The sequence below is a fragment of the Nicotiana tabacum genome, chromosome 11 (genome assembly GCF_000715075.1).
Source record: "Nicotiana tabacum cultivar K326 chromosome 11, ASM71507v2, whole genome shotgun sequence".
NCBI classification, from domain to species: domain Eukaryota; kingdom Viridiplantae; phylum Streptophyta; class Magnoliopsida; order Solanales; family Solanaceae; genus Nicotiana; species Nicotiana tabacum.
This window is the reverse complement of record NC_134090.1, coordinates 58,503,141-58,518,145: the sequence shown is the minus strand read 5'-3', so window position 1 is coordinate 58,518,145 and position 15,005 is coordinate 58,503,141. Positions and strand designations below refer to the sequence as shown.

Genomic DNA, 15,005 nt, shown 5'->3' with positions numbered 1-15,005 from the left:
TAGGCAACATCTACTTCCAGCCCATTTCCCTTAAAGGTTGGAAAAGCAAAAGAAAGATGATCAATATAGGAAATTCATGGAAATGCTCAGACAGATTCAATTGAATATCCCGTTAATGGATTCTTTGAGGGAAATGCTAAGCTATGCGAAAATGATGAAGGATTTGATGTCTCAGAAGTTTTGACTTCCAGGACCTATCTACTGTAACTCTGACTCAAACTTGTAGTGCGGTAGTGACAAGACGTATGGCTCAAAAGTTGTCTGATCCCGGCAGTTTCACTATCCTATGCACAATTGAAAATTATGCTTTTGCTAAAGCATTGTGTGACTTGGGAGCCAACATTAACTTGATGCTCTTGGCAATCTACATAAATTTAGGCATTGACAGAGCTAGACCAACCTCAATGTTGCTGCAACTAGCTGATCGCACAGTGAAAAGGCCAATAGGAATTCTAGATGATGTGCTCGTCCAAGTGGGGAAGTTTGTATTTCCTGCTAATTTTGTTATACTTGACTTCCAGGTTGATGGAGAAATACCCATAATTTTGGGTAGGTCGCTCTTAGCCGCTGGGAGAGCGTTGATTGACTGTGAAACCGGAGAGTTGAAAATGAGGTTGAATAATAAAGAAATAATATTCAATGTTCAACAATTTATGAGGAGGCCAAACAAATTTGCAAATTGTCGCCAGTGGAGGCAGTTGATGTGATACTACAAGAGGAGGATGAGACTCTTAATGTCAGAGACCCATTAGAAGCTTGTTTGATGAATTTGTGAGAAGTGGATAGTGAAGAGTTGGCAAAGTAGGTTATTGCTCTCTAAGGCCAAGGGTTCTGGAAAAGGGAACCCTAATTCGAGCCACTACACTTAGAAGAAAGAGAAACACCACTTGTGATGCTGTCAATAAAAGAGCAACTAGTTGGACCTGAAACGCTTCCAACTCACCTCAGGTATGTTTTCTTAGGGCCTAACTCTACTTTACATGTTATTATCTCATCTGGTTTATTAATTGTGCAGATAGAACAACTCCTACATGTGTTACAGAAATGTAAGACTGATATTGGTTGGACCATGCAGACATTAAGGGTATCAACCCGATCTTTTGCATGCACAAGATTCTCTTGGAAGAGGGGCACAAACCTTCTAGGGAATATCAAAGAAGATGGAACCCGAATATGAAGGAAGTGGTAAAGAAGGAAGTGATTAAGTGGTTGGATACGGGAATCATCTTTCCAATTTTAGATAGCGTCTAGGTAAGCCCAGTCCAATGTGTTTCGAAGAAAAGTGTCATGCCTGTTGTACAGAATGAGAATAATGAGTTGATGTCTACTCGTACAGTCACAGGTTGGCGAATTTGCATGGATTACAAAAAATTGAACACTACCACCTAGAAAGACCATTTTCCCCTGCCGTTCATTAACCAAAGGTTGGATAGATTGGCAGGGAGGTCTCAAATCACAATAGCACCTAAGGATAGAGAGAAAACATCATTTACTTGTCCATATGGCATCTTTTCCTTTCAAAGAATGTCGTTTGGCCTATGCAATGCACCGGCCACCTTCCAAAGGTGTATGTTAGCCATTTTCACTAATATAGTTGAAGATGTTATGGAAGTCTTTATAGATGATTTCTCAGTGGTGGGGAATTCATTCGATGATTGTCTTCACAATTTGAGAATAGTGTTGAAAAGGTGTGTGGAGACAAACCTGGCGCTGAACTAGAAAAAGTGCCATTTTATGGTACAAGAAGGTATAGTTTTGGGGCATCAAGTGTCAAGTAAGGGTATTAAGGTTGACATGATTGAGAAGTTTCCACTGCCCATTTCGGTCAAGGCAGTAAGAAGTTTCCTTGGGCACACCGGTTTCTACAGGCGATTCATAAAGGATTTCTCTAAAATTGCTAATCACTTATGTAAACTGCTTGAAAAGGATCACCCCTTTGTGTTTTCTGAGGATTGCAGGTTAGCATTTGAGGAGCTGAAGAAGATACTGGTGACTGCACCAATCATCGTTGCACTCAACTGGGAGCTGCCATTTGAGCTCATGTGTGATGCAAGTGACTATGCTATAAGAGTAGTTTTGGGGAAGCGAAAGGACAAAATGGTGCACCCAATTTACTATGCAAGTAGAACGTTAAGCGGTGCACAACTCAATTATACCGTGACTGAGAAAGTGATGTTGTCTATGGTGTTTGCATTCGACAAATTTAGGTCTTATTTTATAGGTTCAAAAATGATTGTTTATACTGATCATGCAACACTAGAGTACTTGATAGCAAAGAAAGATTCAAAGCCACACTTGATCTATCGGGTTCTTTTGCTACAAGAATTGGATTTGGATATCTACGATAGGAAAGGAACGAAGAACCAAGTGGCAGACCACTTTTCAAAGTTGGAGGGAGCTGAAAAGAAAGTAGAGGTCAAAGATATAACAGAGACATTCCCAGATGAACAATTACTAGCAGTGGAAATAGAGGAGACGCCTTGGTCTGCTGATATTGCTAACGATTTGGCAAGTGGTATTGTACCTTATGAACACTCTTCAATTCAAAAGAAAAATTTCTTTCGTGATTGTCGGTCTTATTACTAGGATTAACCTTTACTTTTTAAAATATGTGTGGATAACATGATCCGGAGGTGTATCCCCGAGATAGATCAATCTTTTGTTTTGCAGGCTTGCCACACTTCACCATATGGTGGGCACTTTAGGGAATTCGGATAGCGGCGAAGGTGTTGGAGTAGGATTTATATTGGCCGACTCTATTCAAGGATTACCATGCCTGGGTGAAAAGTTGTGATGAGTACCAAAGAACTGGCAGCATATCTTGCTGTCATGAGATGCCAATGACTACAATTCAAGAGGTGGAAGTGTTTGACATGTGGGGGATCAATTTTATAGGACAATTTGTCAGCTCGCATGGTAACAAGTACATATTGGCAGCAATTGACTATGTCTCCAAATGGGTTGAAGCGGTGGCTCTTCCAACAAATGATGCCAAAAGAGTGATAGGATTTCTAAGAAAAAATATTTTCACACGGTTTGGCACTCCGAGAGCTATAATCAGTGATGGTGGAACTCATTTCTGCAATAAAGCATTTGCAAGGCTGTTAGAAAAAGTATGGAGTTCGCAATAAGGTTGCCACACCTTACCACCCACAAACGAGTGGGTAAGTGGAAGTGTCCAATAGGAAAATTAAAAGTGTCCTAACCAAGACAGTAATGCGACTCGGACTGATTGGGCAAGGAAGTTGGATGATGCATTATGGACTTACTGAACAATATTTAAAACTCCAATTGGTATGTCTTCGTACAAGTTGGTGTTTGGAGAAGCATACCATCTTCCGATGGAGCTTGAGCGTAAAGCCTTACGGGCACTGTGGCAGTTGAATTTGGATATGGAAACCGCGTGCACACGTAGAGTTATAGAGTTACATGAACTCGAGGAGTTCCAGTTCCAGATATTCGAGAGTACGAGATTGTATAAAAGAAGGATGAAGATGATGCATGATAAGCACATTCTAGATAGGAACTTCACACCCGGAGATCTAGTATTGTTATACAACTTGAGATTGAGATTATTTTCGGGTAAGTTGAAATCTAGATGGTCAGGACCATTTAGAGTTATGCAAGTGTTGCCAAGTGAGGTAGTAGAAATTGAGTTCGAAGATGGAACGAACATGTTTAAAGTGAATGGGCAAAGATTGGAACACTACCTTGAAATGATTAAAGAAAAAAGGGGAGAAAGATGTGATGTACTTGGAAGAGCCCCAATATGTGAGCGAAGTGTAATCTTGAAAGCCTGTGTCGTGACGCGACGTTAAACCAGGCGCTTCTTGGGAGACAACCCATGGTCGTGTTGTATATGGCATGCCATAACGTTAAATAAGGAGCTTATTGGGAGGCAACCCAATTCATAGCGTAAATTTCATTTAGTTTTAGTTTTTGTTTGATATTGAGGCAGACTAACAAGTGATTTTTCTGTGGATTTGTCATGTTTTATAGGTAGTGGAGCTAGGTGGAAGGAAGATGTGCTCGGGTGTCCTAAACAAGCTAAAAGGGTGCAAAACAAACAAGAAAACATCGAGCCATCGCAGGGCAAAGTCCAAATGGTAAGTTTTGCACGCCTCATGTTGCCTAGCGAGACACCGCCCCAGACCCCGCCCCGCACTATATTTTCAGTGCCCCTCACATAGTGAGGCAGTGTCCAGTGCCCTAAGGCCAGCGCGCCTGCCAGCACGCCGTGTGACCTCACTACCGCTACTCATTTTACCTTGCTTAGTCCAGCTACTGCTCCTCACGTCGCCTTGTGCCAAGGCCTAGGTAAGTCATAAATTTTTTATTTAACCCACCACAACCTAATTAAAATAACACCAACATTAAAACCCAACCCCCACTCCCTAGCATCTAAAACACAAAGAAAGAAACCCCCTCTCCCTAACTCCCAGCCCCACTGCCCCGTTCCTAGAGAGAGAGAATCCAAGTTTCTCAAGTTGCATTCCCACCCCACTGTCTCATCTCTCACTCAAGCAATGGGTATGATTTTCTCTTTCTCGCTCCTCTATTCTCTCTTTTTCTATGTAAATGCTAATGTTGGGTAATATGCTCTACAAGGTACAACAATGGTGCAATGTGCTAAAAAAATTCCAAGCCCAAATACCCCTTGTAGTGAGTGTTTCACACTCAATTCCCAAGCCAATTTGGGAGGGTGGATCAATCCTTCACCCACAAAGCAACTCACACACAAATAATGCATACAAGGTGTTCGATAAATTGCCTCATTGGCAATTTTAGTCCCAATTGGAGCCCGAGTCTTCGGGATTTGTTGTTTTGTGTTAGAAGATCATAATTGATATAAAAACATAAGTGTGGGATGACTCTAGAGAGTCGAGGTGGATTGATAAAGTGTATTTACAATGACATACGAGCTATGTTGTGAATTTAGTTTAATGCTGCTAAAGTCGCCCATGTTCTTGTATGGGCTCAATCAGTGAATCCCCTATCTTCAGCTTATGATTTTTTCTTTGAAAGGCTTGGGCTCCCTTTGGGCCTGAAACTTAAGGCTATTGTGAAACAAGGAGACTTGTAACATTGCCACCCCATTAAGCTTGTGCTCGACCCCTTTGCCTTCTGCATTAATGTGGAAGTTTTCAATAACTATTGGGCCGGCTGCCAGGCCCAGGCCTTTGAATAAATATAGAGTGGATCTCCTTTAACACTAGCTTTTTTTGATTAATGAGTCGAGTTTGAACATTAGCTGTTAAAAAATAATAATTCGAATCCCTTTAGGCTTTCTTGAGTTAATTAACTCCTTTTAAAATTAGATCCGAGGCGTGCCATATTAAGTGAGCTATAATTTATGGCCCTCAAAACCAAGTTCAGAAACCATTTAATAGAAAATTCGAGGCATGCCATGCCAAATAAAATCTCAAAACCCATGGCCCTCCATTAATTATTTTAACTCTTTAGAAATCGAGGTGTGCCGTTAGTCGAATCTTCCATGGCCCTCGCAAACCTTATCATTGTGTAGTTGCTTTAGGCGCGTAATTTAAAATAATTTCCTTAAACTCGGGTGTGCATTTCATGTGACTCAACTCCAATTCTCAACAATGTTAAATAAAATGTTTCATGAATCGTGGGTGCATTTCATGTGGTGTGGTTCAAGGCGTGTTTTAAATAACGTTGAATCTTTCCTAAAATAATTAAAAGCGGTTAATAAGTTAAAATATACCATAGGCTAAAACATGTATTAAAAAAAGATATAGGCCAATTATAATAGTTTATGCGACTGTGCTAGAACCACAGAACCCGGGATGCCTAACACCTTCTCCCGGGTTAACAGAATTCTTTACTTAGAATTTCTGGTTCGCAGACTTCAAAAATGAAAGTCGATTTTCCTCGATTTGGGATTTTAAAATAAACAGGTGACTTGGGACACCAATTAAAATATTCCAAGTGGCGACTCTGAAGAATTAAATAAATAATCCCATTTCGAATAATGTCACTTTAATTGGAAAAACTCCCCTTATCTCCCTCGGGTGGGTAAAAAGGAGGTGTGACAGCTCTGACGACTCTGCTGGGGATAACCAACCCAGAATCTCTGGTTCATGGTTCAGAATTCGAGCTTAGAATAGCTGTTATACTTGGCTTTATTTATTATCTAATTTTACATGTTTGAGCTTAATATGCTAAATGCCGCTTTTCACCGCTTTGATATTGTTTTGACTGTATATAAACTGTTACGAAACCCTTCTTCTCCCTGATTCTTTTAAATCATCTGGGAGTGTGCACTTTGTTTGACTTCTTTTCTGTTAGAGTCTTATCCCAATTTTCGAACGAGGTTCGGACAAATTGCAAAGCCGGTGAAGCTTCTGTATTCCCGATACGCTGCTCCCCCCCGGCTCGAGCTGTCCGCTCGGGTAAGCCAGGTCTAGAACAATACACCCAGGTTTTAAACCTAGTATAACAAAGCTTCATGTTGGATCCCTAGTAGGAACGTTTGTTTGCATCACGTGCATTTAACTTTGGAGACTCAACACAAGGGTTGAGTCTGTCTAGGACAGGTGTACCCGAAATGAAAAGACCTTCCAGATGCATTCTACTTGCTACTTATGTATTTATTTGCTTCGGATTTGCATGTTGACCGGCTTATGAATGATTGAGAAAAGTTGGGAAAAAAGAAAAATCGATGTGAGGGCTAAGAGAGATAATTACCCATTTTTTTTAAAAAAATCAAAAAAAAAATATACCAAAACTCTGCCAAAATTTTGAAAAAAAGGAGAAAAAGAAAATCTTGTTTTTTAAAAAAAAATAAAAATATAGTTAGTGTTGTTTTATTTTGTCAAATCTGCCAGAACTACGCTAGTTTGATTCTTACCAGATGTGGGATACGGGCAACCCCCATCGGGTCCAACTTCATTTTTGCAAAAATAGCCCAAAAAGTACAAAAAAATTTATTATTTTGTCATAAATAAGTAAGGTGATGCCATTCTTGTCTAAAATAGTCGAATGTCCCCAAAAGGGCACCGGAAGGCTATTTTTGCAAGAACAACCACCTATGATCTCTTTTTCAAATTTTTTTGCCGGTTAGCAAACGCAGCCCTAAAATCTTCTTCCCCGAAGTGCTGAAGGGCCGGATTTTTATTTTTGAAATGAATTTTTTTGAAAAAATGGTGATAATTTTTTCTTGAGTCAAAATGAATCATGATCCTTTAACTAAATCACCCTAATAAATGTGCAGGATGAGCACAAATGAAAATGAACCCTTCACAGCTCTTGAGAAAATCCCCTTACAACTCCACATGTGGTGGAACGATTTAGGAAAAGGCAGTAGAGGGACCGTGGTAAAAGTTTTGGGTGGTCTCGTGGGACTTTTGAAAATCAAACCAAGATTGGATGTGATTGAAGCCTTGACATCTTTCTGGGACCCGACTCACAATGTGTTTCGCTTTTTTCATTTTGAGCTCACCCCCACGTTGGAGGAAATTGCGGGCTATGCCGGCCTTAGCAAAAACCATAGAAGTCGGTACCCGGTGTCACCAAGAACAATGTCTCCTCACAAGTTTCTATATATGTTGAGTATTAGCCGGGAGGTTCAGGATGGGAATTTATCCAAAGGGTTTTGCACTTTCCAATTCTTGTACCAGCGCTATACCAATCCCCAAGGTTTTGAAGTGTCGAATACTAGTCTGACCCATGCAGGAAACAAAGATAAATGGGAGGCACGACGGGGATTGGCCTTTATAGTAGCATTCTTGGGTGTCATTATTTGTCCGAGAAAAGGCGGCAACATAGAATTGGGTCGTGGTAATAGTTGATGTCATGATCAAGAAAGCTAATGGCACCCTGGTTCCAATGATCTTATCTAAGATTTACCGAGCTTTGGCCATCTACCGAGAAGGGAGAAAATTCTTCCAGGGCTGTAACCTACTCCTACAATTGTGGATACAAGAACATCTCTGTCACCGAGTCGAGTATATGAACTACGACATGACTGGTTTGAATTACATCGAAGAGTTTGAAAACCAAGTGGTGGGTGTTGAATTTCCAGAGGGTACAGAGGCTTGGTTTGCGCACTAGATTTTTTTAACTTCGGACAAAATTGAGTGGACTTTCGGATGGCTCCCTGTCATTGAAGTCATATACATGTCAGCCGAAATATGTTATCTTCTCCTAATGGGTCTCCGGAGCATTCAGTCATATGCTCCTCACCGGGTTTTGCGCCAACTGGGCAGGTTTCAAACTATTCCCCATGATGAAGATCTGAGCCGACAAGTCGTTGAATTGGGCCCAAAGGCTGTATTTCCAGAAGGAAGAGTTCGTCAAGTTTTGAATGAGTACAGATTTCTAGAACCTAAGACTCTGGTGCGGGATCTAGCTAAGGGTGAGGTAGACCCTAATTACATAAATTGGTTTGGTAAAAGGTTTCAAATCCCTCGAGAGCCCGAAAGGCCTACTAAAATACCTCACGTCTAGCAATTCACTGACGACTCCCGGGAGCAATGGGACTGGTTGATGAAAGAAGCAAGCTATAGGGCCAAAATAAGTAAATTAGAGGGACAAATCAGGAACCTCAAGTTTGACAATATTGTCCAAGCTGCTGTAGATGAAAGAGAAAAGAAGAAGCTGGCTCAGGAAAACGAAGCCCTCAAAGCTCAGATTTAGAAAATGAGAATAGTTGCCAATAACCAGGAAAGGAGCCGAGCAGATGAAATGCTTATAAATGGTTTCAGAAATAAAGTAATCGAGTGTCAAGATGATTTAGAAAAATCTGAGGCTAGTCTAGCAAGAGTCCTAGCACAACTAGCAAAGAATGCAGAAGGGTGGGCAGAGTTTGTGCAGCAAATGAAAAGAAAATATGAGGGAACAATCATAGACTTGAAGAGAAAGCTAACTACCCTTGAAAATGAGGTGGCCAAACAGGCTAGGAACTTTAAAGTCGAAAGGGAACATTGCTATGCTTTGATGGCCCAGATGGAGGAGGATAAGCAACAGTTGCAGAATCAAAATCATCATGACACCCAAGTGTTGGAAGCTCGGAATCAGCAAATTGGGCGTTTGCACCAAGAAAGGGGTATTATCCGAAAGAGGGTTAGAGCAATTGTTGACTACATCATCATGAAATGCCACGAATGTGAGGACACGACTCAAACAACTTTCTTTGCTACAGTAATGACATTTGTCTGCCAAATAATGAGTGATCTGGAGCAGCTTCTTATATTTTTAATTTCTAGCTTCTTATTTTCTTTATTGATAGTTTCTTGTTTTATTATTTTAGGATACTTTAGAATAGTATTGGATAGTGTAGTAGTTTTTGTTTTTATTTTAATTTAATAAATGGACTTTTTCCGATGATGGATCTCTTTGTTACGACCATAATTTCGGATCCGGTCGTGATGGTGCCTCTCGTGAAGACAAGGCCAGCCGACACAATCCCCCAATTTAGTTAAACAATTATAATAATTCAATTTAAGTCATTAATAAGAAATAAATCCCAAAAATTAAGTGAAATAGAACAAGTGCGGAAATAGATACAGCCCGACATCGGGGTGTCACCAGTCATGAGCATCTAACAATCGCTTAAAAGTAGGAAGGGTCTACATAGTCTGTTATAGAACTAATACAAGGAAAATAAGATAAGAGGGAAAAGCACTGGGCTGCGAACGTCGAGCAACTATCTAGTGAACTATGAACCGCCTGCTGGAAGCAATCAGCACTCGCTAGCGGGACCCGAGGTTCCTGAATCTGCACACAAGGTGCAGGGAGTAATGTGAGTACTCCGACTCAGTGAGTAATAAAAGTAAAAGCAGCTGAGAGATAAGAAAACACATAAAACACATCAATATGCTACAATGATGCAGTCTAAAACCAATACAATGCAATAAAATAGTGAAAACTGATAAAACACCTTGGTTCAGTGAAAACCTTTTTAAAACATCTTTTAGCAGTTTAAACGAGTGAATGAAAAATAGTGAGAAGAGATAAACACATAAAACCAGCCCCTCGAGCAAAGTACCAATAGAATCAGCCCCTCGGGCTATCTCACAATCACTCGTATCAGCCCCTCGGGAAATAACATGGAACAACATGAGCCCCTCGGGCTATATCACATATCATACTGGGTACCCGCACTAACTGGGGGTGTACAGACTCAGGGAGGGTCCCCTTACGGTCCAAGCGCAATATCAAGCCATCTCGTGGAATAATCAATAGGCTCTCAGCCTTATATCAAGCCACCTTGTGGCGTACAACTCAGGCCATCGACCTCATAATCTTGAATTAGCTCAGTACCGTTGTGGCGCGTAGCCCGCTCCCATAATAACCTTACAACACAGGACCTCGACTCTACTCAGTCAGAAATCTCTAAAAGCAACTTGGGCACAATAAAATATTATGCTCAGCTCAAAATATCATTTAAGATGTTAAAACAGAGTAAACATGGCTGAGTTATGAAAACAGTAGAATATAGCATGACTGAGTACAAGTATAAAGTCAAAACAGTGAGAAATAATAGTAAAAATCCCCTAAGGGTTCAATCAGTTAGCACGAGGCCCAAATATGGTATTTAGCCCAAAACATGATGATACCAAACAGTTCTCAATCAAATACGCAGTAAAATAGTCATACGGGACGGACTAAGTCACAATCCCCAACGGTTCACGACCCCACGCTCGTCATCTAACGTGTGTGTCACCTCATAATAGCACAACAATGAGAAGTCCGGGGTTTCATACCCTCAGGACAGCATTTACAATCATTACTCACCTCTATCTGGTTCAAGCTCTACCCCGCGATGCCTTTGCTTCTCGAATCGGCCTCCAGATGCTCCAAATCAATCCAAAATCAGTAAATAACCATCAAAATATGCTAAGGGAACAAATCCCACTTGAAAGAAATCAAATTACAACATGAATCCCGAAATTAACCAAAACTCGACCTCCGGGCCCACATCATCCGACAAAATTTACATCAATGAAATCCTTATCACTCCACGAGTTCATTTATATCAAAAGTCCCAAATCCAGTCACAAATGATCCCTCAAACCCTCACTCAAAGGTCTCTAACACCAAGCCCTAATTCCCACTTTTTAACCCTTAATTTCCATTAATTTTAAGCCAAATCAGTGAAATAATGCCGTAGAAACGAGTTTAGGGTCCAAAAACCTTACCTCTATGAAATCCCTATTCAAAATCTCCCAAAAAGCTCCAAGGCCGACTTAAAAATGGTGGAATAACAAAATATTCGCGAAGCAAATCTTTTGTACTTTCTGGCCTAGGGTTTTCGCACCTGCGGCCCTTTTCCCGCTCCTGCGGTCCCGCTTCTGCGTCCTAGCCCACCGCACCTGCGGTTTTCACTTAAAGTCCAAGTCCCGCATCTGCAATGAAAATCCCGCACCTGCGATAGCGCAGGTGCGCTTCCTTAACTGCTTCTGTGGTTCCAGCTGATGCCCTCCATGGCCGCTTTTGCGACTTGCTTCCGCATCTTCAGAGGGTCGCACCTGCAGCCTCCCAACCACAGATGCGGTTATGATAGCAGTCCTAAAACTTCAGCTGCAAAAACCCCCCCAACTCAAATCTTCCGTTAACCGTCCGAAATCACCCCGAGGCCCCCGGGATCTCAACCAAAAGCATAAACAAGACATATACCACTATACAAACTTGTACCAATCTTCAAAACACCTCAAACAACCTCGAATTAACCAAATCACATCGAATTCAAGCCTAAGGTTCCAAAATCTTCCGAATTCTGCTTTCGATCAAAACGTCTATCAAACCATGTCCGAATGACCTGAAATTTTGCACACACATCCTAAATGACACAACAGACATATTACAACTTCTGCAATTCCATTCCGACCCCTATATCAAAATCTCACCTATCAACCGAAAAACGCCGAAATTCTAATTTCACCAATTCAAGCCTAAATCTACTTCGGACTTCCAAAACACATTCCGATCACATTACTAAGTCCCAAATCATCTCGCGAAGCTATCCGAACCTTCGTAATTCACATCCGAGCCCTTTATCATATAAGTTAACATCTAGTTGACTTTTCTAACTTAAGCTTACTCAAAAGAGACTAAGTGTCTCAAACCTTACCAAAAGCTCTCCGAACCCGAGCCAACCAACCCGATAACACATAATACCAATAAACACAACAATAAAAAGAAAAAATGGGGGAAACAGAGCGATAACTCATGAGATGACTAGCCGGGTCGTCACATCCTCCCACTCTTAAACAAACGTTCATCCTCGAAAGAGTCAAGAAACATACCTGAAGCCTCAAATAGGTGAGGATATCTACCCCGCATCTCCCACTCGGTCTCCCAGGTAGCCTCCTCCATGGGCCAACCTCTCTACTGCACTTTCACTAAAGCTATATCCTTTGACCTCAACTTTCGAACCTGATGCTCCAAAATAGCTACTGGCCACATCATAAGTCATATCATCATCCAACTAAACCGTGCTGAAATTCAAAACATGAGACGGATCACCAATATACTTTCAGAGCATAAAAATATGAAATATCGGATGCACACTCGACAAGCTGGGTGGAAAAGCAAGCTCGTAAGCCACCTCCCCAATCCTCTGAAGCACCTCAAAAGGCCCAATGAACCGAGGACTCAATTTACCCTTCTTCCTGAATATCATAACACCCTTCGTGGGTGAAACCTTCAATAGAACCTTCTAACCAACCATGTAGGACACATCCCGAACCTTCTTGTCAGCATAACTCTTTTTCCTTGACTGCGCTGTACGAAGCCTCTCCTGAATCACCTTCACCTTATCCAAAGCATCCTGCACCAAGTCTGTACCCAATAGCCTGACCTTGCCCGACTCAAACAACCAACTAAAGATCTACACCGCCTCTCATACAAACCTCATATGGAGCTATTTGAATACTCGACTGGTAGCTCTTACTATAAGCAAACTCTGCAAGCGGTAGAAATTGGTCCCATGACCCTCCAAAACAAGCACGCAACATATCCTTCAATATTTGAATAGTGTGCTCGGACTGCCCGTCCATCTGAGGGTGAAAAACTGTGCTTAACTCAACCTGAGTACCCAACTCTCTCTGCACGGCCCTTGAAAACTACAAAGTAAACTGAGTACCTCTATCTGAAATGATGGAAACTAGAACACCATGCAGACGAACAATCTCTCGGATATAGATCCCTACCAACCACTCTGAAGAATAGGTAGTACATACCGGAATGAAGTGCACGGACTTGGTCAGCCGATCCACAATCGCCCAAATAGCGTCAAACTTCTTCAAAGTCCGTGGGATCCCACCTATAAAGTTCATGGTGATCTGCTCCCACTTCCACTCTGGAATATCCATCTGTTGAAGCAAGGCACCCGGTCTTTGATGCTTATATTTCACCAGCTGACAATTGAGACACCAAGTTACAAATCCCACAATGTCCTTCTTTATTCTCCTCCACCAATAATACTGTCTCAGATCTTGATATATCTTCGCGGCACCCGGATGAATGGAATACCGCGATCTATGGGCCTCCTCCAGAATCAACTCCCGAAGTCCATCTACATTGGGCACACATATCCGGCCCTGCATCCTCAACACCCCATCATCACCAATAGTCACATCTCTGGCATCATTGTGCTAAACTCTGTCCTTAAGGACAAGCAAATGAGGATTATCATACTGGTGCTCTCTGATGCGATCATATAAGAAAGACCGAGAAATCACACAAGCAAATACCTGACTGGGCTCCGAAATATCTAACCTCACGAACCGATTGGCCAAGGCTTGAACATCAACTACAAGAGGTCTCTCCCCAACTGGAATATATGCCAAACTCCCAATACTCGCCGCCTTCCTACTCAAGGCATCGGCCACCACATTGGCCTTTCCCAGATAGTACAAAATAGTAATATCATAATCCTTTAGCAACTCCAACCATCTCCGCTGCCTCAAATTGAGATCCTTCTATTTGAACAAGTGTTGGAGGCTACGATGATCAGTAAACACCTCACCATACATGTGAGCATGTGATTTTTGCCTCACATGAATTACTCCTACAGAATTCCAAAGAACTAGATTCTTCTTTTAATTAATTGTTATTTTAGGAATTATTGTAGAATTTTTCTGATTATTTGCATTTTTGTGTGCATGTTTAATTTTATTTAATTCAGGAAAAATACAAAAATACATTGCATTTGCATTTAGATTAATTAATAAATTAGTTGTTTTATAAAAATGGAAAAAATCACAAAAAATAGCTCTTTTTTGGCATTTTAACTCTTTGATTTTGAATTTTATAAGTTCTTCTTTAAATTTAGGACTTAATTAATTGTTGAAAATATTATGTTGAGTATTTAATATAATTTGATAGGTTAAGAATTAATTTCGATTTTTATTTTTAATTTGGAAAAGAAAACAAATTAGAAAGAAAAAAAGAAAAGGAAATAAAAGAAGGTCTGGTTTTGGGCCATTCTAGTTAAATACCCCAGGCCCAAATGAATTGTACCCAAGCCCGTCTCAAAATCCGGCCCAGACCACCCTATACCCGGTACGCCCCTTGAATTGACCAAACGACGCCGTTTTCAATCCCTAATCGAAGCCGTTGATCTCTCTTGATCAAATGGTCAAGAACTGGCTCGTTTGACAATATATAATTGTCTGAATGGATCGACCCCTCCCCCCCATTTCCATCTCTCTCACTCATCTTCTCTTCAGAAACCTTCAAAGAAACCCTAGCACCACCATTAAAATCCCCAACCCTCTCCGGTGGCGGCGGCGCCTCAAATCGGCCCAAAATTTACACCACATAGCCCTTAGCCCATCATCTTTCCATAACCCAAAAACACATCCTTCGAAGCCCTCTACATCTCGTCGAATTTCAAATCTGAGGTGGAAACCCTAAATCCCAAATCTTCCAAATTGGTAGTTTCAGCGAAGGATTTGAGGCTGAAGTTGATTTTATTCGTGCGTTTTCATTGAGAACCCACAATTAATGTCCATTTCGGCCAAAATCAAGAGTTCCAG

General features: G+C 41.2%; 1 protein-coding gene across 1 annotated transcript; it reads left to right on the top strand.

The window, feature by feature from the left end:
- The first annotated feature begins 245 nt into the window (after positions 1-245).
- Positions 246-707, top strand: LOC107780074 (uncharacterized). Its single transcript, XM_016600594.2, has one exon. It carries the CDS (start codon positions 246-248, stop codon positions 705-707), a length of 462 nt encoding a protein of 153 aa, XP_016456080.2.
- The last annotated feature ends 14,298 nt before the right edge of the window (positions 708-15,005 follow it).

Excerpts from the sequence above, each read along its gene's own strand:
- LOC107780074 (XM_016600594.2), top strand. The coding sequence starts at position 246 with ATGGCTCAAAAGTTGTCTGATCCCGGCAGTTTCACTATCCTATGCACA.